The following is a 23,174-nucleotide window of genomic DNA, read 5'->3' on the forward strand; positions in this document are numbered from 1 at the left end:
ACCCCCAGACTCCAGTCGTTGTTTCCCCCGTACCCCCAGACTCCAGTCGCTGTTCCCCCCGTACCTCCAGACTCCAGTCGCCGTTTCCCCCGTACCCCCAGACTCCAGTCGTTGTTTCCCCCGTACCCCCAGACTCCAGTCGCCGTTTCCCCCCGTACCCCCAGACTCCAGTCGCTGTTCCCCCCGTACACCCAGACTCCAGTCGCCGTTTCCCCCGTACCCCCAGACTCCAGTCGCTGTTCCCCCCGTACACCCAGACTCCAGTCACCGTTTCCCCCGTACCCCCAGACTCCAGTCACCATTTCCCCCCGTGCCCCCAGACTCCAGTCGCTGTTCCCCCCGTACCCCCAGACTCCAGTCGCTGTTCCCCCCGCACCCCCAGACTCCAGTCGTCGTTTTACCCCGTACCCCCAGACTCCAGTCACCGTTTCCCCCGTACCCCCAGACTCCAGTCGTCGTTCGCCCCGTACCCCCAGACTTCAGTCGCCGTTTCCCCGTACCCCCATACTCCAGTCACCGCCCCCGTACCCCCAGACTCCAGTCGCCATTCCCCCCGTACCCCCAGACTCCAGTCGCCGTTCCCCCGTACCCCCAGACACCAGTTGCCGTTCCCCCCCCGTAACCCCCAGACTCCAGTCGTGTTCCCCCCTCATACCCCCCAGACTCCAGTCGCTGTTCCCCCCGTACCCCCAGACTCCAGTCGCTGTTCCCCCCGCACCCCCAGACTCCAGTCGTCGTTTTACCCCGTACCCCCAGACTCCAGTCACCGTTTCCCCCCGTACCCCCAGACTCCAGTCGTCGTTCGCCCCGTACCCCCAGACTTCAGTCGCCGTTTCCCCGTACCCCCATACTCCAGTCACCGCCCCCGTACCCCCAGACTCCAGTCGCCATTCCCCCCGTACCCCCAGACTCCAGTCGCCGTTCCCCCCGTACCCCCAGACTCCAGTCGCCGTTCCCCCCGTACCCCCAGACACCAGTTGCCGTTTCCCCCCCCGTAACCCCCAGACTCCAGTCGTGTTCCCCCCTCATACCCCCCAGACTCCAGTCGCTGTTCCCCCCGTACCCCCAGACTCCAGTTGCCGTTCTCCCCCGTACCCCCAGACACCAGTTGCCGTTTCCCCCCCCCGTAACCCCCAGACTCCAGTCGTGTTCCCCCCTCATACCCCCCAGACTCCAGTCGCTGTTCCCCCCGTACCCCCAGACTCCAGTCGCCGTTCCCCCCGTACCCCCAGACACCAGTTGCCGTTTCCCCCCCCCGTAACCCCCAGACTCCAGTCGTGTTCCCCCCTCATACCCCCCAGACTCCAGTCGCTGTTCCCCCCGTACCCCCAGACTCCAGTCGCCGTTCTCCCCCGTACCCCCAGACACCAGTTGCCGTTTCCCCCCCCGTAACCCCCAGACTCCAGTCGTGTTCCCCCCTCATACCCCCCAGACTCCAGTCGCCGTTCTCCCCCGTACCCCCAGACACCAGTTGCCGTTTCCCCCCCCGTAACCCCCAGACTCCAGTCGTGTTCCCCCCTCATACCCCCCAAGCTCCAGCCGCTGTTCCCCCCACCAGTCCCTAGCTACTAGTCCACCCGCACCCCTCCCCCAGCCGCTGCTCCTTGCTTTGGGAACTCTGCTGGATGAGAGAAGCCATTGCATTTGGCAGTCGTTGCTAAGACCTGCTGTAGACCTAATCTGAGGAAGGACTTTCTTGCTATTGAGGGAGTGCAGCGATGGTTCATCAGACTGATTCCTGGGATGGCAGGACTGACACATGAAGGAAGACTGGATTGACTGCTTATATTCACTGGAATTTAGAAGATTGAGAGGGGGATCTCATAGAAACATATAAAATTCTGATGGGACTGGACAGGTTAGATGCGGGAAGAATGACATTGGGGAAGTCCAGAACCTGTCTAAGGATAAGGGGTAGGCCATTTAGGACCAAGATGAAGAGAAACTTCTTCACTCAGAGAGTTGTTAACCTGTGGAATTCCCTACCGCAGAGAGTTGTTGATGCCAGTTCATTGGATATATTCAAGAGGGAGTTAGATATGGCCCTTACGGCTAAAGGGATCAAGGGGTATGGAGAGAAAGCAGGAAAGGGGTACTGAGGGAGTGATCAGCCATGATCTTATTGAATGGCGGTGCAGGCTCGAAGGGCCGAATGGCCTACTCCTGCACCTATTTTCTATGGCCCCAAGTTTCCAGCATGCCTGTTCTTCGCGCCTAAAAATGCGCATGAAAAAAACTGCAACATTCTCCGGCTCCTCGGAGCGTGCTCTTCACAGCGGGGGGCGGAGCCAAACACTCGCGCCGATTCTGTCAGCAGTGGGGGGGGGGCGGGTCTAATTTAAATGAGCCAACGTCGTGCCGGCAACCCTGCGCATGCGCGTTGGAGCGTGCGCGCAGTGTCAAACAAACATTGGCACTCGGCCATTTTTAAAGAGACTGGAGAAAAAGTGAAGATTTGTCTCGTGGACCCCTGGAAAGGCTTGTAATTTAATTTTTTTTATATTTTTGTGTGTGAGGGAGTGCTTTTAGCAGCACTGTTGAATAAATTACCTGCTGAAATCAGTGAATTCAGCTTTTCACTGCTAAACTTGCAGAACCGGTGCTGCATTGGTGCATGCAAATTAAGGACTGTGTGTTTTGAGAAATAAGAGTGCCAATTCAACTTTGCAATGGATCAACGTCCACCAAGAACAAAGAATTTCTTGCATGAGGAGGTAGAGATATTAGTCAACGTAATTGAGCAGAGATGGCAGGAGCTAGATACCAGCAACAGAGGTCGCATAAAAGTGCCACCAAAAGAAATGAAGAAACGCTGGAACCAAGTTGCAGAAGATTACTGCGCCGTGGTGCATACCATGAGATTTGGAAGCCAGTGTAAAAAGAAATGGCATGACCTTGGTCAAGTAGTTAGTGTAAGTAACATTTCCCATTTTTAATTTAATCGTAATTGTAACCTGGCTATCTGTATGTCCAACCTTACAGACTGACACACTCTGTAAAAAGTTATATTTTACTCTTTGCAGAAGAAATTGGCCCACAACAAAAGGGAGGCAACTCGGACAGGAGGAGGCATGCCCAATCTGCATCCACTGACACCCTTGGAACAAAGGGTAGCTGCTATGATGAGTCGTACATAGAGAAAAGCAATCAGTACAGCACAAGCTGGGCCCGCACGCGAGGAAGAGTGCAAGTCCTGAAAATGCATCGTGGCCCTTTAAATCAACCTGCTGCCTAACCTGCTATGTGTGAGAGTATTCATGCCACCCATCCGGCCCCCTCCCTTGCTGTTAAACATTTGACTGTTCTGATGTATTTTGCAGAACATGATGATGATGATGCTGCTGCTGCTGCCAACCCTGAGGGTACAGAACAAGAACCAGTACAACCAGCTGCAGACGAACCAGACTGGATGATGGAGACGATGACTGAAATGTCTGCAGGGGAGAGCTTCCAAATTAATGTTTATGAGCCCCCATCAAGGGGCATCAGAGTTTCAACCCCTAGCATAGGTCTTGGTTCCACCTTCCATGCTTTCGCTTCCGATGTTGCGGGTCCCAGTGGTGCTGCTGGTACAATGCAGCATTCTACCGTCCCAGCCTGCGCCTCCCTCTCGCATAGGTTCTGGTTCCACCTACTATGGTTTTGATTCCAACGCTGCGGGTCCCAGTGCTGCTGCTGATATCATGGAGCAGTTTACACCCATTCGTCCAACATCCCAGCCCACGGCTTGCACTCGAGTTCTGTCGTCTGGAACACCGAGCGTCCCACCGTCCCAGCCCGAGCCTCTCCCTCTAGTTCTGTCGTCTGGAACACCGAGCGTCCCACCGTCCCAGCCCGAGCCTCTCCCTCTAGTTCTGTCGTCTGGAACACCGAGCGCCCCACCGTTCCAGCCCGAGCCTCTCCCTCTAGTTCTGCCGTCTGGAACACCGAGCGCCCCACCGTCCCAGCCCGAGCCTCTCCCTCTAGTTCTGCCGTCTGCAACACAGAGCGCCCTACCGTTCCAGCCCGAGCCTCTCTCTCTAGTTCTGCCGTCTGGAACACCGAGCGCCCCACCGTCCCAGCCCGAGCCTCTCCCTCTAGTTCTGCCGTCTGGAACACCGAGCGCCCCACCGTCCCAGCCCGAGCCTCTCCCTCTAGTACTGCCATCTGCAACACCGAGCGTCCCACCGTCCGTGCCCGCGCCTCCCAGTGTAGTGGTGCCACGAGGCAGACCCAGGCAGAGGAGAAGGAGATTGGAGACACGCTCTCCTAAGACGCAGCGTGCAACAGATGCGACTCAGGTTGTGGCATTAGGTATGGAGACCAATGAGCTTACCCGATCACTCATCGGTGGCGTCAGGGTGAAGAGTTGACGGTCCTGACGGGAGAAATAGCAGTAATGACACCGGAACTTAGGGAGGGAATGTTCGAGAGAGTGCAATCGACGGCACAGGCCGTCAGGGAGGGCATGCAAGTGTCGGCACAGGCCGTCAGGGTGGGCCTGGTTGAGGTTGCTGCTGCAATAAGGGCACACAGCCCAGCCAATCAAATGACACCCCCATGAGGAAGTGAACATTCACTGAGATATGGATGCGATATGGTTGCAGCCTTTCTTTGCTGCTTTTGTTCTTGTTCTTGATGTAGCTGTAGTAGTGTTTTTCAAATTGAAATTGTTTTGTAAGTTTTGTAACTTTACAACTTATAAGTGATCTCAGGGTTTTCAAGTGATCTTATAGTGTAAATGCTCTCACATTCTGTAACTTATTTAATTTTGCATCTAAAACGTGATCTTGAAGTTTAAGTGATCTTAGAGTGTAAAATTTTTCACACAGAAATTGTTTTGTAACTTTTGTAACTTTGCAAGTTTATAAGTGATCTTCAAGTTTTTAAGTGATCTTCAAGAGTCATATTAAAAAGTATAGTTTGATACAACAAATATTTTATTACAGTGACGTTAACTTTTCAATAAAATATTTTTTCATTAAAACTGTTTCATGTTCCATTAACACAACACAACGTAGGAACAACTGCAAAGAATAACCATGTGCATGCGCAAAAGTGGTCGCAGAGCCCTCAGGCATCAGGATAGTTGAAGCGTTCACGGATGAGCTGCTGGCGCAAGACTCGAGCAATCGTTAAAGGGGCACGTTGGACGGCCCTCCTCCGACCTCGTGCTCCGGCATCAGGCACTTGCATGTTTTCCTGATCGTCGTTATCATCCACATCCTGCTCTTCCGTAATACTATCATGCTCTGGACCCTCACGTAGGTCTTCTGGTTCCACTACCAGCTCCTGCTGTCTCATGATGGCTAAGTTATGAAGCATGCAGCACACAACAGTGAAGTGACCGACAATCTGAGGAGAGTATAGCAACTGTCCTCCGGAATGGTCCAAGCATCGGAATCGCTGTTTCAATATGCCAATGTTCCTCTCAATGATGCTGCGTGTCGCAATGTGCGCCATGTTGTATTGACGGTCAGCTTCTGTCCGTGTCACACGTAGGGGTGTCATGAGCCAGGTGGTCAGGCCGTACCCTTTGGCTCCCAGTAGTCAGCTCTGCCTTTCTGGCTGCTGCTGAAACATGTCAGATATAACGCTGTCGCATAGGATGAACGCATCGTGGGTGCTGCCAGGGTATCTCGCATCGACTGACATAATGCGCTGCTTGTCGTCACACACGAGCTGCACATTGATAGAGTGGAAACCTTTCCTATTTCGGTACTGCTCAGAATCCTCCACAGGTGCTCACAAGGCTATGTGGGTACAATCAATGCAGCCCTGTACCTTTGGGAAGTCAGCAATCCTGAAGAAGCCCACAGCCCTCTCATGGATCGCTTGTGCAGTCATTGGGAAATTGATGGTCATTCCTTCGCGCATACAGTGCAGCCATTACCTGGTAAATGCAGGCATGTATTGCACGTTGAGAGATGGCACACACATCTCCAGTTGTAGCCTGAAACGATCCCGAGGCATAGAAAGAAAGTGCAGCTGTTACCTTCACTGCAACAGACAGGGCAGTTGGCATTCTGCTTCTGGGCTGCAAATCTGCTCTCACCATATCACAGATCTCAGTGACAACTTCTCTGCGAAAACGCAGCCTTTTCACACAATCAGCCTCACTCATGTCCAGGTACGAGCGCCTGGCTTGATATTGTCGACGTGGGTAAGGTCTCCTGCCCATCAACCTACGGGCTATGACGTTCCTGGTGCGGTGAGCTCTAATCAATTCTCTCCTATGCAGTGAATTGCTGGCGAATCATTGCATAATACGTGATGTTGACAATGCAGTACCCATTCTGCAAATTTAAGTATAAAACTATCTATGAGGCTGCCTCTACCTGTCCAAATGGCCTCAGTCCCCCTCAAAACTCGAAGGCAGCTGCTGTATCTTCGGCTGCCGTTGAGCCACTGACGCCGCCCCTAATGCGTGGCCGAATGGCCTCAAGCACCTTAAAGAGCTGCGTCGGTCTGGTGTTGATTCTTCGGCTGCCGGCCAGCCACTGACACCGCTGCTATCCCATGGCCGAATGGCCTCACGTCCGTCCGGTGTTGATTCTTCGGCTGCCTGCCGGCCACTGACACCGCTGCTATCCCATGGCCGAATGGCCTCACGTCGGTCCGGTGTTGATTCTTCGGCTGCCTGCCGGCCAGCCACTGACAGCGCTGATATCTCATGGCCGAATGGCCTCACGTCGGTCCGCTGCTGATTCTTCGGCTGCCGGCCAGCCACTGACGCCGCTGATATCTCATGGCCGAATGGCCTCGGGTCCGTCCGGTGCTGCTTCTTCGCGGCCAGCCACGAAGAGAATGAAGGCCTGCCTCAAGCACTGCAGCTCAGCTCGAAGCTTGCTGCCGCTGCCGTCGAGACATTGACGCCACACCCCTGCCTGTCTCCAACATGAAAGGCCTGCCTGAAGCACAGCAGCTCGAAGGCTGCTGCTGTTTCACACAGGTCGGAACATGGTTTATTTAATCTTTTCTTTGCTTATAAATGTTTATTCAGGTTGGATTTATTTGTATAATATTTGTATAAGTATAAATAAGGATTGATTGTAGAGTTTAATGACTTCCCTTCCCCCCCCCTCTCCCCCACCTCGTTCCCTACGCCTAATTTGTAACCTACGCCTGATTTTCTAAAGTGTAGACAAGGTTTTTTCGAGCGTACAAAAATCTTCACTTATTCCATTCTAAGTTAGTTTGGAGTAAGTTTTCACTGCCTAAACTTTGAAAACAGGCGTAAGTGGCCGGACACGCCCCTTTTGAAAAAAAAATTCTATTCCAAAGTGAAACTGTTCTAACTGACTAGAACTGGAGCAAACTAAATGCCGAGAATTCAAATTTCTAAGATACTCCGTTCTAAACCAGTTGCTCCAAAAAAACAGGAGCAACTCAGGCCGAAACTTGGCCCCATAGTTTCTATGTTTCTATATTTGTTTCTAGCTGATCTCATGGGGCAGTCTGCATCTTCCCACTCATTATTTTCGTTGCCTCTCCTTTCTATCCCCAGGGAGCCTTACTTATTTCCACTGAAATTATCAACAGAGTGTTACGAGGGGAAAGGAGCTAAATCTGCATTTTAAAATAAACTAGGGCATGTTGACTGAAAGTATTGCATGCTGTTTGTGCACAGACAACAGTTATTTAATCTGTGTACACACTACAAAAACAACAACTTGCATTTATATAGTGCCTTTAACGTAGTAAAACATCTCAAGGCACTTCACAGGAGTATTGTAAGTCAAAAAATTTGACACTGTGCCATATAATGAGAAGTTAGGGCAGATGACCAAAGGCTTAAGAACATAAGAAATAGGAGCAGGAGTAGGCCACCTGGCCCCTCGAGCCTGCTCCGCCATTTAATAAGATCATGGCTGATCTGATCATGGACTCAGCTCCACTTCCCTGCGCGCTCCCCATAACCCTTTACTCCCTTAGCGCTCAAAAATCTGTCTATCTCCGCCTTAAATATATCCAATGTCCAGCTTCCACAGCTCTCTGAGGCAGAGAATTCCACAGATTTACAATCCTCTGAGAGAAGAAATTCCTCCTCATCTCAGTTTTAAATGGGCGGCCCCTTATTCTGAGACTATGTCCCCTAGTTTTAGTTTCCGCTATGAGCGGACATATCCTCTCTGCATCCACCTTGTCGACCCCCTCATTATCTTAAATGTTTTGATAAGATCGCCTCTCATTCTTCTGAACTCCGATGAGTATAGGCCCAACCTACTCAACCTATCTTCGTAAGTCAACCTCCTCATCTCTGGAATCAACCTAGTGAACCTTCTCTGAACTGCCTCCAATGCAAGTATATCCTTCCTTAAATACGGAAGAATATACTTGCATTGTACTCTAGTACTCTAGGTGTGGTCTCACCAATACCCTGTACAGGTGTAGCAGGACTTCCCTACTTTTATACTCTATCCCCCTTGCAATAAAGACCAACATTCCATTTGCCTTCCTGATCACTTGCTGTACCTGCATACTAACTTTTTGTGTTTCATGCACAAGGACCCCCAGGTCCCTCTGTACTGCAGCACTTGCCAATTTTTCTCCATTTAAATTATAATTTGCTTTTCTATATTTTCTGCCAAAGTGGATAACCTCACATTTTCCCACATTATAGTCCATCTCCCAAGTTTTTGCCCACTCACTTAGCCTATCTATGGGTTAGACTTTCCACTTTTGTGCAGATCGGCCAGAAATGGGGGCAGCGGGGGCAGTAAAAATGGGTTTTGAGATCGCCGGATTATTGCCCATTTTCAAAACCCTAACTTTCCCTTTTTGAAAATGGGCATTACTGCGAGTGATCTGAAATGGGCGTTAGCGTTAAATTTTTTGACCTTCTGCTGTAAAGTGTCACTGATCATAGCAATGGCATGGCAACACTCGTTTCCCGCGTTTCAGGAGGTCAGGGGTCATCATTACATGCGCATAAGAGGAGGCAGAGAGAGAGGGAGCAGAGAGGGACTGAACGCGTGTGTGGGTGTGGTGTGCGCTTTTTTGGCTGTTGTGGGAAGTGTGAGGGAGATTCACCAGCAGCAAAAATCCTACTAAGCACAAAGAAGGTAGTTGGCACCGAGTTTTTATGGAAAAAATAATATTTAACATGCAAAAGGATGGAGGAGGCGACCGAGCACACTGTGGAGACCGAGCACACTGTGGAGACCGAGTGTGGGGACCGAGCACACTGTGGAGACCGAGCACGCTGTGGAGACCGAGCACACTGTGGAGACCGAGTGTGGGGACCGAGCACGCTGTGGAGACCGAGCACGCTGTGGAGACCGAGCACACCGTGGAAACCGAGCACGCTGTGGAGACCGAGCACACTGTGGAGACCGAGCACACTGTGGAGACCGAGCACACCGTGGAGACCGAGCACACTGTGGAGACCGAGCACACTGTGGAGACCGAGCACACTGTGGAGACCGAGCACACTGTGGAGACCGAGCACACTGTGGGGACCGAGCACACTGTGGAGACCGAGCACGCTGTGGAGACCGAGCACGCTGTGGAGACCGAGCACGCTGTGGAGACCGAGCACGCTGTGGAGACCGAGCACGCTGTGGAGACCGAGCACACTGTGGAGACCGAGCACACTGTGGAGACCGAGCACACTGTGGAGACCGAGCACACTGTGGAGACCGAGCACACCGTGGAAACCGAGCACACTGTGGAGACCGAGCACACTGTGGAGACCGAGCACACTGTGGAGACCGAGCACACTGTGGAGACCGAGCACACTGTGGAGACCGAGCACACTGTGGAGACCGAGCACACTGTGGAGACCGAGCACACCGTGGAGACCGAGCACACTGTGGAGACCGAGCACACTGTGGAGACCGAGCACACTGTGGAGACCGAGCACACTGTGGAGACCGAGCACACCGTGGAAACCGAGCACACTGTGGAGACCGAGCACACTGTGGAGACCGAGCACACTGTGGAGACCGAGCACACTGTGGAGACCGAGTGTGGGGACCGAGCACACTGTGGAGACCGAGCACACTGTGGAGACCGAGTGTGGGGACCGAGCACACTGTGGAGACCGAGCACGCTGTGGAGACCGAGTGGTGGAGGCCCAGCACACTGTGGAGACCGAGCACGCTGTGGAGACCGAGCACAGCGTGGAGACCGAGCACACCGTGGGAGACCGAGCACACCGTGGCGAGCCGAGCACCGTGGAGACCGAGCACACTGTGGAGACTGAGCACACTGTGGAGACCGAGCACACTGTGGAGACCGAGCACACTGTGGGGACCGGCTGTGGAGACCGAGCACACTGTGGAGACTGAGCACACTGTGGGGACCGAGCACACTGTGGAGACGGAGCACACTGTGGAGACCGAGCACACTGTGGAGACCGAGCACACTGTGGAGACCGAGCACACTGTGGAGACCGAGCACACTGTGGAGACTGAGCACACTGTGGAGACCGAGCACACTGTGGAGACCGAGCACACTGTGGAGACCGAGCACGCTGTGGAGACCGAGTGTGGAGACCGAGCACGCTGTGGAGACCGAGCACACTGTGGAGACTGAGTGTGGAGACCGAGCACGCTGTGGAGACCGAGTGTGGAGACCGAGCACACTGTGGAGACCGAGCACACTGTGGAGACTGAGCACACTGTGGAGACCGAGCACACTGTGGAGACCGAGCACACTGTGGAGACCGAGCACACTGTGGAGACCGAGCACACCGTGGAGACCGAGCACACCATGGAAACCGAGCACACTGTGGAGACCGAGCACACCGTGGAGACCGAGCACACCGTGGAGACCGAGCACACCGTGGAGACCGAGCACACCGTGGAGACCGAGCACGCCGTGGAGACCGAGCACGCTGTGGAGACCGAGCACACTGTGGAGACCGAGCACACTGTGGAGACCGAGCACGCTGTGGAGACCGAGCACGCTGTGGAGACCGAGCACGCTGTGGAGACCGAGCACACTGTGGAGACCGAGCACACTGTGGAGACCGAGCACACTGTGGAGACCGAGCACGCTGTGGAGACCGAGCCGCAACCAGTGCCGCAAGCGATGGAACGACCTTGTCGGATCCGCCAGAGTAAGTATTACATTTATTTACATGTACATATATTTATATAATTGGAATTGTAAGTGTAATGAGTGATTAAAATCAGATGTGATGTCTTGCACTTATACCGGGAAGAATGATAAGTTTCATAATAATCATGATTAAATCTGTCGGTTATGTGTTGTATCAGTCTCTGTGACAGTACCTAGCAATGATATCATGCAATGATCTCATGCCATGTCATACTGTTGTTACCTTTTACAGAAGTAGCTTTTAAGGAATAGGGCTGAGCAGAGGTGAATGGGTGGGGAGCCACCCTCCGGTCGGCCACGCAAACAGCAGCAGAGCCTGATGTAATGCCCCGTGAGTAAAGTATACAACATTGCGTGATGTAAAGTCAATAGATGCCACACCCACTCATATCTGGCCAATATTATATGATAGATGAATCATAAAATTCTTCTCTAAATAATGATGTCCCCATGAGAATCACTGCAATGCAGAATTTGGTGATGGTCATGAAATGTGATGTCTGTGATGATCTTGATAGCGGTGTTTCTTTTGTCGTGCATATGCTGTGTGTAACGCTGGACTCACCCCCTTCTCCTCTAATAGTCTCATTTATGTTTTGCAGCTTAGCCAGCAGCGTGGTCCCAGGCAAGACCACAGAGACCAGAAGGTGGGGGCACGGGCACGGACTTGCCGGACTCTCCTCCATCTGGTGCTGAGGAGCACCGATTCTCCCCCGTGCATCTGCTGGGTCCCTTCCCAACGAATGAAAGTGCCGACTTCGAGGAGCCTGCATCCCCAACCTCCATAATCCATTTGACACCGATGACATCTGTGTTCCTGCGGCCATTCCCTCCTCCACCGCGGAGGTACCGGGCCCAAGCACCTTGTCGCAGGGCACCCGAGGTGTCTCCATAACGGCGCTGACCCCACGGAGGTTGGTTCGACGCAGCATGTCTGCTCCACGCGCAGCAGATCTGAGCGGGGACATGGTACACTTGTCCAGGAGGAGTGTTGACATAGGTCAGCAGATCCAACAGACATTGGGGGGGCATATCCCAACAGCTGGCCGAAGGACTATGTGCTGTGGATGGAGGAGACCCTGGAGGTGATAGCCAGGAACACTGGTGGCAGAGGCCTCCCAGTGGTCTCCGAGTGCGGCACTGCACCCCAAGGTGCCACACCACCATTGCCAACGACACATGGGAGCCAGGAGGAAGATCCTGCTTCTGGTCAGGAGGACATTCCCACCTCGGGACCGTCCTCTCCCATATACGTCCGAGCAGCGGTTCTGCTTTCATCCCCCCCCAATGAAGCGCCTGAGGAACTCCTCGGCCAGACGGCTTGGAGTCAGGAGGGGAAGGGGTAGAGGTGGGGAGGAGAAGCGGCGGGGGGGGGGGGGGAGGGGGGAAGGAAAGGAAAGTGAGGTACATGGCTGCAGGTGCTGTCTTGGGCATATTTTTATATTGTTGGTGCTATTTTGGTGGGAGGGTCGGGGGAAGGGGCGAGGGGGCTACCTTGGCTGGTTTGCATTTGTGTTCTGTGTTGCTGGAAATGGTGACCAATCGAATGATGTAAATGTGATCAATTTGTTGTGGGGTGGGGTTTTTTTTACAGATATAATTATGATTTCACACAAATGGTCGGATTAAATGTTTTTATTTAATATAACCTTGTTGCACATTGTCTCAGATAGCTGCACCATTACAAACTGGTGATTCCTTAACATGAAAGGGTATAATTACACTTAACTTGAATCAACTTAAACTTTAACTGTCACCAAGGTGATGCACACCATTGATGTATGAGCTGCACACCCAGCAGTGTTGCAGCTTTGTAAATAACAGCAACGTTCTTTCAATTAAAGCTCTCATTTATGAGCTGCTGACGTAAGAGTCTTGCAGCTATGTAGCCACCACGGTCCCTTTCCTACGGTCTAGAGGAGGGGGCGGGGGCAAGGTTTCAGCATCAGCCATCACTGCCATAATTATTTGCTGATGGTCAACAATGAGTTGCACATATAGGGAGTGGAATCCCTTGCGGTTCCTGAAAACCTCTGCATCCTGAAAAGATGCCCGCATCACGATGTGCGTACAGTCTATTGCTCCCTGCACCTTGGGGAAGTTAGCAATTCAGTGGAATCCTAGAGCCCTCTCAGTCTGAGCCTCCCTGATCATAGGGAAGTTTATAAAGTCCATCCTGCGTGCATAAAGGGCTTCAGTGACCTGTCGAATGCAGCAACGTGTGGCATGCTGAGATATCCCGCAAATGTCGCCAGCTGAGGCCTGAAAGGAACCCAACGCATAGAACGAAAGTGGTGCGGCCACCTTGACCTCAACGGACAGTGCGGTCCTGATGGTGCTGGCAGGCTGCAGATCTCCCCTGTTGAGCTGGCATACCTCAGTGATAACCTCCTTGTGGAAGCGCAGTCTCCTAATGCAGGTGTTATCAGACAAGTTGAGGTACATAATAAGAACATAAGAAATAGGAACAGGAGTAGGCCATACAGCCCCTCGAGCCTGCTCCGCCATTCAATAAGATCATGGCTGATCTGATCATGGACTCTTCTCCCGCTTCTCTCTGTAAGTGCAGGGGATGTAAGGTCTGGTCCTCCTCGTCAGTCTGGCACATCTTAGATTGGGCACATAATGCTGTCGAATATATCTTCTGCCATCTCTAGTCTGCAGCATGTGCGTACTCATCAAGACAGGCTGCAAAATGACAGGCCCCATTCCAATAACTATCAGCGATTGTTCACAAATAATAAATGTCCCCATTAAGACACCTAACATAAATTCCAATCGTCCACAGTATGATAAGATGTTTGTTCAGATGTTCACATCACCTTAAAAGACTTCAAGAGTACATCCAAACTCTCCAGAAGTTGAAGCAGAGCAGCCTTTTAAATGAAGCGATCTGCAATTTAGAAAATGGCGTCCATACCGCTGTTATTAGTTCACGTCAAAACAACTTTTTCACAGCGGTTTTTTCGGCGAGTGATATTGTCAGCGAGATGTGTGCGCGGTGCCGAAAGTAATCTAGGCGATTTTCTGGGCGTTGGTTTCGTCAAATGTGATCTTTATGACAAAAAACAGTGGCAGGGCGGTATTATTAAATATCAGCGTTAATTGCGTGTCAAAAGTAGCGCTGGGCGATATTATGGGTGTTGGTTTCGCCCATTCTGATCTTTCTGTCCAAAAAAAGTGGGCAGGCGGTATTATTTTTTATCGGCGTTACGTACATGCCGAAAGTAACGTTCGCCGATAAGTGACTGAGAAATGGGCGTTACTTTCCATTTTGTGGCTAAATGGGCGATATATGGGCATTATATCTCATTTCAGCGTTAAAATGGACATTAAGTGGGCAGTATGCATGCAAAAATAATGAAAAATCTAGCCCTATATCCCTTTGCAGATTATTTGTGTCCTCCTCACAATTTGCTTTCCCACCCATCTTTGTATCATCAGCAAACTTGGCTACATTACACTCAGTCCCTTCATCCAAGTCAGTAATATAGATTGTAAATAGTTGAGGCCCCAGCACCGATCCCTGCGGCACCTCACTAGTTACTGTTTGCCGAGGGCAAAGAGGTAGGTTTTAAGGATAATCTTAAAGGAGGAAAGAGAGGTAAAGAGGTGGAGAGGTATGGGAGGAAATTCCAGAGCATACGGCCCAAATAGCTGATGGCACAGCCACTAAAGATTGAGCGATTATAATCGGTGATGCTCAGGAGGGCAGAATTAGGGGAGCGCAGTCATCTCTGGTGGTTGTGGGGCTGGAGGAGATTACAGAGATAGGGAGGGGCGAGGCCATGGAGGGATTTGAAAATAAGGATGATGTCGCCAAGGGGCAACATGTAGATAAGATATAGGAGGGGGCCAAGGATACACTCTTGGTGGACACCAGAGGTAATGATGCAGGGCAGGAAGAGAAGCCACTGCAGGTGATTCTCTGGTTACGATTAGATAGATTAGAATGGAACCAGGCAAGTGCTGTCCCACCCAGCTGGATGATGGTGGAGAGGCGTTGGAGGAGGTCAACCATGTCAAAGGCTGCAGACAAGTCAAGAGGATGAAAGGGATAGTTTTTCACAGTCACAAAGCTTGCCATTTGTGACCTGGATGAGAGCCGTTTCGGTACTGTGGTGGGGCAGAAACCTGATTGAAGGGATTCAAACATGGAGTTGCAGGGAAGATGGGCATGGATTTATGAGGCGACAACATGTTGAAGGAATTTGGAGAGGAAAGGGATGTTTGGAGATGGGGCGGTAGTTTGCAAGGACAGAGGGGTCGAGGGTTGTTTTTTTAAGGAAACATAGAAACATAGAAAATAGGTGCAGGAGTAGGCCATTCGGCCCTTCGAGCCTGCACCGCCATTCAATGAGTTCATGGCTGAACATGAAACTTCAGTACCCCATTCCTGCTTTCTCGCCATACCCCTTGATCCCCCTAGTCGTAAGGACTACATCTAACTCCTTTTTGAATATATTTAGTGGATTGGCCTCAACAACTTTCTGTGGTAGAGAATTCCACAGGTTCACCCACTCTCTGGGTGAAGAAGTTTCTCCTCATCTCGGTCCTAAATGGCTTACCCCTTATCCTTAGACTGTGACCCCTGGTTCTGGACTTCCCCAACATTGGGAACATTCTTCCTGCATCTAACCTGTCTAAACCCGTCAGAATTTTAAACGTTTCTATGAGATCACCTCTCATTCTCCTGAACTCCAGTGAATACAAGCCCAGTTGATCCAGTCTTTCTATATATGTCGGTCCCACCATCCCGGGAATCAGTCTGGTGAACCTTCGCTGCACTCCCTCAATAGCAAGAATATCCTTCCTCAAGTTAGGAGACCAAAACTGTACACAATACTCCAGGTGTGGCCTCACCAAGGCCCTGTACAACTGTAGTAACACCTCCCTGCCCCTGTACTCAAATCCCCTCGCTATGAAGGCCAACATGCCATTTGCTTTCTTCACTGCCTGTTGTACCTGCATGCCAACCTTCAATGACTGATGTACCATGACACCCAGGTCTCGTTGTACCTCCCCTTTCCCTAATCTGTCACCATTCAGATAATAGTGTGTCTCTCTGTTTTTACCACCAAAGTGGATAACCTCACATTTATCCACATTATACTTCATCTGCCATGCATTTGCCCACTCACCTAACCTATCCAAGTCACTCTGCAGCCTCATAGCATCCTCCTCGCAACTCACACTGCCACCCAACTTAGTGTCATCCGCAAATTTGGAGATACTACATTTAATCCCCTCGTCTAAATCATTAATGTACAATGTAAACAGCTGGGGCCCCAGCAAAGAACCTTGCGGTACCCCACTAGTCACTGCCTGCCATTCTGAAAAGTACCCATTTACTCCTACTCTTTGCTTCCTGTCTGCCAACCAGTTCTCAATCCACGTCAGCACACTACCCCCAATCCCATGTGCTTTAACTTTGCACATTAATCTCTTGTGTGGGACCTTGTCGAAAGCCTTCTGAAAGTCCAAATATACCACATCAACTGGTTCTCCCTTGTCCACTCTACTGGAAACATCCTCAAAAAATTCCAGAAGATTTGTCAAGCATTATTTCCCTTTCACAAATCCATGCTGACTTGGACCTATCATGTCACCTCTTTCCAAATGCGCTGCTATGACATCCTTAATAATTGATTCCATCATTTTACCCATTACCGATGTCAGGCTGACCGGTCCATAATTCCGTTTTCTCTCTCCCTCCTTTTTTAAAAAGTGGGGTTACATTGGCTACCCTCCACTCCATAGGAACTGATCCAGAGTCAATGGAATGTTGGAAAATGACTGTCAATGCATCCGCTATTTCCAAGGCCACCTCCTTAAGTATTCTGGGATGCAGACCATCAGGCTCTGGGGATTTATCGGCCTTCAATCCCATCAATTTCCCCAACACAATTTCCCGACTAATAAGGATTTCCCTCAGTTCCTCCTTCTTACTAGACCCTCTGATCCCTTTTATATCCGGAAGATTGTTTGCGTCCTCCTTAGTGAATACCGAACCAAAGTACTTGTTCAATTGGTCCGCCATTTCTTTGTTCCCCGTTATGACTTCCCCTGATTCTGACTGCAGGGGACCTATGTTTGTCTTTACTAACCGTTTTCTCTTTACATATCTATAGAAACTTTTGCAATCCGTCTTAATGTTCCCTGCAAGCTTCTTCTCGTACTCCATTTTCCCTGCCCTAATCAAACCCTTTGTCCTCCTCTGCTGAGTTCTAAATTTCTCCCAGTCCCCGGGTTCGCTGCTATTTCTGGCCAATTTGTATGCCACTTCCTTGGCTTTAATACTATCCCTGATTTCCCTTGATAGCCACGGTTGAGCCATCTTCCCTTTTTTATTTTTACGCCAGACAGGGATGTACAATTGTGGTAGTTCATCCATGCGGTCTCTAAATATTTGCCATTGCCCATCCACTGTCAACCCCTTATGTATCATTCGCCAATCCATCCCAGCCAATTCACGCCTCATACCTTCAAAGTTACACATCCTCTCTCATTACACAACACCCAGTCTAAGATGGCCTCCCCCCAGTTGGTTCCTCGACATATTGGTCTGGAAAACCATCCCGTATGCACTCCAGGAAATCCTCCTCCACCGTATTGCTTCCAGTTTGGTTAGTCCAATCTATATGCAAATTAAAGTCACCCATGATAACTGCTGCACCTTTATTGCATGCACTCCTAATTTCCTGTTTGATGCCCTCCCCAACATCACTACTACTGTTTGGTGGCCTGTACACAACTCCCACTAGCGTTTTCTGCCCTTTGGTATTCTGTAGCTCCACCCATACCGATTCCACATCATCCAAGCTAATGTCTTTCCTTACAATTGCATTAATTTCCTCTTTAACCAGCAACGCCACCCCGCCTCCTTTTCCTTTCTGTCTATCCTTCCTAAATGTTGAATACCCCTGGATGTTGAGTTCCCAGTAGCCATGTCTCCATGATGGCAACCACATCGTATCTGTTAACTGCTATCTGCACAGTTAATTCGTCCACCTTATTCCGAATATTCCTCGCATTGAGGCATAGAGCCTTCAGATTTGCCTTTTTAACACACTTTCAACCTTTAGAATTTTGCTGGAAAATGGCCCTTTTTGTTTTTTGCCTTGGGTTTCTCTGCCCTCCACTTTTACTCTTCTCCTTTCTGTCTTTTGCTTCTGTCTCCTTTTTGTTTCCCTTTGTCTCCCTGCATAGGTTCCCATCCTCCTGCCATATTAGTTTAACTCCTCCCCAACAGCACTAGCAAACACTCCCCCGAGGACATTGGTTCCGGTCCTGCCCAGGTGCAGACTGTCCGGTTTGTACTGGTCCCACCTCCCCCAAAACCGGTTCAAATACCCCAGAAATTTGAATCCCTCCCTGCTGTACCACTGCTCAAGCCACGTATTCATCTGAGCTATCCTGTGATTCCTACTCTGACTAGCACGTGGCACTGGTCGCAATCCTGAGATTACTACTTTTGAGGTCCTACTTTTTAATTTAACTTTTAGCTCCCTAAATTCGTCTCGTAGGACCTCATCCCGTTTTTTACCTATGTCGTTGGTACCTATATGCACCACGACAACTGGCTGTTCACCCTCCCTTTTCAGAATGTCCTGCACCCGCTCCAAGGCATCCTTGATCCTTGCACCAGGGAGGCAACATACCATCCTGGAGTCTCGGTTGCAGCCGCAGAAACGCCTATCTATTCCCCTTACAATCGAATCCCCGATCACTATTGCTCTCCCCCTCCTTTTCCTGCCCTCCTGTACAGCAGATACACCCACGGTGCCATGAACTTGGCTGCTGCTGCTCTCCCCTGATGAGTCATCCCCCTCAACAGTACCCAAAGCGGAGACGGGTGATGACGCAGATTTGTGGGAGAGGGGGACAGTACCTGAGGAGAGAGAACCGTTAACAATGTCAGCTAACATGGGAGCCAGAAAAGAATGTTTGGTGGTCAGCAGTTTAGTGGGAATGGGGTTAAGGGAACAGGAAGTGGGTCTCCTGGACAGGATGAGCACGGAGAGGTCAAATGGGGAGATCGGAGAGAAACTGAAGAAAAATGTGATTTCAGGGTCAGGGCAGGGGGATTCCTTCGAGGAAGTTTGGCCCGGTTGGCTAGGGGAAGGAAGGGTAGTGGCAGAGGCGGCCGAACGGATGGTCTCAATCTTAGAGACAAAGAAATCCATGAGCTCCTCACACTTATTGTCAGACATGAGGGTGGAGACTGGGGAGAGGGGGTTTAAGAAGACGGTTAGCGGTGGAGAGTAGAAGCCGGGGTCTACTTTGCATTCCATACTGATTCTGCATTAGTGAGCTATTTTGGCAGACAAGAGCAGGTCCCGATAGTGCGTTATGTGCCCCAGCCAGAGCTGGCGGTGAATGGCTGAACCAGTTGTCCGCCATATCCGTTCCAAGTCTGCGTCCCTTGGACTTAAGGAAGCGAAGGTGAGGGCTGTACCGGGGGAACGGCCAGGGTGAGAGAGAGTAGTAGGGACTAGGGCATCAAAGGTGGTGGTGAGGGTGTGATTGAGCAGATCAGTAGCTGCAGATATGTGAATGGAGGGCCAAAGGCTGGGCAGTCGGGATCTTCTAAGTGCTGTTGTAAGAGAGTCGGAGAGAGTTTCCAGGAAGAAATCGGACACAGAAGGAAGTAGGGTTGGGGGGGGGGGGGGGGGGGGGACAAGGGAATGTGGGTGCAGAGCGATATGAGGAAGTGGTCAGAAATGGCCTTATCTGCGAATGATACAGATATTACAAATGGACAAGAGACCAGCTGCAGTTCGAGATACAAGGGGAGATTTTGCTGGCTTACCATTGCATAGAGGCTGAAATGGACCAGCCACTTCAACACCTTGGCTATAAGAGAAGGGCAGAGGCAGCGTACGAGTCCTCAAAGCTCCTTCTACAAGGACCAAATTACGATAGAATTCACCTGGATGGGTGGAGCCATAAGAACACTCAATAAGTTCAACACCATCCAGGTCGTTGATCGCGCCGCTGCTACTGAACTCAATATCCACTCCACCATCATTGGCCCATTGTGCCCATTGTACGTACAGTCTACGTACGTACAGGATGCACTGCAGCAACTCGCCATAATACTGGGACAGAAAGCAAGAACTCGCATTTATGTAGCACCTTTAACAATCTCAGGATGTCCCAAAATGCTCGACAGCCAATGAAGTACTTCCTGAAGGGCAGCAACTGTCATAATGAAGTGAAACATTGCAGCCAATTGGGGCACAGCAAGCTCCCACAAACAGCAATGAGATAGATGACCAGATAATCCGTTTTAGTGATGTTAGTTGTGTGACAAATGTTGGCCAGGGCATTAGGACTGCAAGGAAAAGGCCCATCAGCACCATCTCAGGTCAACTGTGGACGGGTGATCCTTGCTCGAGTTGCCCGGAGCCCAATACCAATAAATGTCAACATTGGCTTGTTTTCTCACCTTATGGAGGATGACGGCAAAGAACACGATGACTTGGAGCGAGATCTGGGAGGATCCTGCCGCAGTGCCAAGAGCCACACCATCCGCTGTAAGAGGGAATGAAATGGGTCAGTCAGGAAGCTCAGTACAGTCAACTGGTAAGAGGGAATGAAGCAAAAATTCCGACGTCCTGGGCCCGTACGAAGTTTCTACGGACCCGGGAAGGCTGGAGCATGACAGAACATAGCCAGGTCGGGAGCGAGGACAGTTGTACGGGCAAGATTGGGCTATTTACCCATGTCTTGCACGGCAAATGTCCTCAAAACTCTTGCGCCTGAAAAAGTAGGCACATAGAGTTTAAAAATCTATAAAATTAAAATTTAAAAAACATGCCCACTCAGGTAATGTTATTTTAAACCCTAACCCTAACTTTTATTAAAAATCGTCAATTTCTTTTTTAAGAAACATGTATAACATTTTTAATTTCTATTAGTTTATAATGTGAAGTGTTTTTTAAATGTTTTATGTAGCGTTTGTGCGTTTTGGGATTTTACTCATTCACGTAAGTTACGAAACTCCCATTACAACGAATGAGAAAATACTTACCTGTGATTGGGTGTCCAGGCCCACGTGACTCCTGCGGACATCCTGCATCAGTATGGTGAGGGGACGGGAAGTGCTGGGATTGGTATGGTGAGGGGTGGGGTTGCTGGGATCTGTATGGTGAGGGGATCGGTATGGTGAGGGGTGGGGTTGCTGGGATCTGTATGGTGAGGGGATCGGTATGGTGAGAGGGGGGTGCTGGGATCTGTATGGTGAGGGGATCGGTATGGTGAGGGGGGAGGTTGCTGGGATCTGTATGGTGAGGGGATCGGTATGGTGAGAGGGGGGTGCTGGGATCTGTATGGTGAGGGGATCGGTATGGTGAGGGGGGGGGTTGCTGGGATCTGTATGGTGAGGGGATCGGTATGGTGAGGGGGGGGGGTTGCTTGGATCTGTATGGTGAGGGGATCGGTATGGTGAGAGGGGGGTGCTGGGATCGGTATGGTGAGACGGGGAGCTGCTGGGCTCAGATTTCCGCTACCCTTTGTGTGAAGGAGTATTTTCTGACATCACCGCTAAACGGCCTGGCTCTAATTTTAAGGTTATGGACTCCCACACCAGAGGAAATAGTTTCTCTCTATCTGGCTTAGAAACTCCTTTGCACCGCAGAGAGAGGAGGCCTGTGGATCGGGAGTTCAAGCGGGAGCAGGTAATTGCACATTTTGGCCCCAAGCTTCCACACGCTACAAAACAGGCGCCCCTCCGAGCTGGGCGCCCGTTTTTCGCGCCGAAAACGGCGCCTGAAAAAAAACTCGCGATTCTGGAGCGTTCTGCAGCTCCGTGTCTGCTTGGTGCGGCGCCCAGGGGGGGCGGAGCCTACACTCTAGCCGATTTTGTAAGTGGGAGGGGACGGGTACCATTTAAATTAGTTTTTTTCGTGCCGGCAACCCTGCGCATGCGCGTTGGAGCGTTCGCGCACGCGCAGTGAGAAGGAAACATTGGCACTCAGCCATTTTTGTAGCTCTTTGTAGCTGTTTAATTTTTTAACATTTTTTAATAAAAGCACATTGCCCTTCCATGATCAGCACTGAGGCTTCTTGCAGCAGTGAGAAGGCTGCAGGAAGCCTCAGAAGTTGAGGCAGCCGTTTCCCAATGGCCTCCCCCCCCCGCCGTCGGGAACGGCTGCCTCCTCCCTGACTCCCCCCCCCCCCGCTGCGGTCGGTCGGGCCCTCACTCCCTCCCCTCCCCCAGCCGTCGGGAACGGCTGCCTCAACTTGTGAGGCTTCCTGCAGAATTCTCCCTGCCTGAAGCACTTTCACACAGGTAGGAAGATGGTTTATTTAATCTTTTCTTTGCTTATAAATGTTTATTCAGGTTGGATTTATTTGTATAATATTTGTAGAAGTATAAATAAGGATTTATTGTAGAATTTAATGACTTCCCTTCCCCCCCCCCCACCTCGTTCTGGACGCCTAATTTGTAACCTGCGCCTGATTTTTTAATGTGTAGAACAGGTTTTTTCAGGCCTACAAAAATCTTCACTTGCTCCATTCTAAGTTAGTTTGGAGTACGTTTTCACTGTGGAAACTTTCAAATCAGGCGTCAGTGGCCGGATACGCCCCCTTTTGAAGAAAAAATTCTGTTCCAAAGTGAAACTGTTCTACCTGACTAGAACTGCAGAAAATAAAATGTAGAGAATTGCGATTTCTAAGATAATCTGTTCTCCACCAGTTGCTCCTAAAAATCAGCAGCAAATCATGTGGAAACTTGGGCCCTATAATTTCTATTCTTTATTGATTTGCCCATGGGATGTCCTCCTCGGAAATTCTGCCCCAATGCAATGGGTCAGTCAGGAAGTTCAACACCTTCAGCTATACGTGGCCTACAGAAGGGATTCTAAACTTTTTTTCATGTATGAAAGTTATGTTTCAGTTATACAGAGGTTTGTGGCTGGTCCACATCTGCATTCAGTACTGAGCGCCGCACCTCTGGAATTAAGTATCGGCCTTGGAGTGGATACACCGCAGATTCACCAGAATTATACTGGAGCTAAAAGGGTTAAATAATGAGGACGGGTTGCATAGACCTGATGTTTATTCCCTTGAGTATAAGAAACTGAGGGGGTGATCTAATTGAGGTGTTTAAGATGATCAAA

General features: G+C 50.5%; 1 protein-coding gene across 3 annotated transcripts in view; it reads right to left on the reverse strand.

Moving 5' to 3' along the window:
* The window catches only part of LOC139267454 (zinc transporter ZIP9), a 111,102-nt gene that overhangs the window by 20,989 nt on the left and 66,939 nt on the right, over positions 1-23,174 (reverse strand). For all 3 annotated transcript variants that reach the window (XM_070885801.1, XM_070885799.1, XM_070885800.1), the window contains one exon: positions 20,498-20,583. In XM_070885801.1, coding sequence (XP_070741902.1) covers positions 20,498-20,583 — 86 coding nt within the window. The remainder of the gene's footprint in view (positions 1-20,497; positions 20,584-23,174) is intronic.

Source organism: Pristiophorus japonicus, chromosome 7, assembly GCF_044704955.1.
Source record: "Pristiophorus japonicus isolate sPriJap1 chromosome 7, sPriJap1.hap1, whole genome shotgun sequence".
Lineage (NCBI taxonomy): Eukaryota > Metazoa > Chordata > Chondrichthyes > Pristiophoridae > Pristiophorus > Pristiophorus japonicus.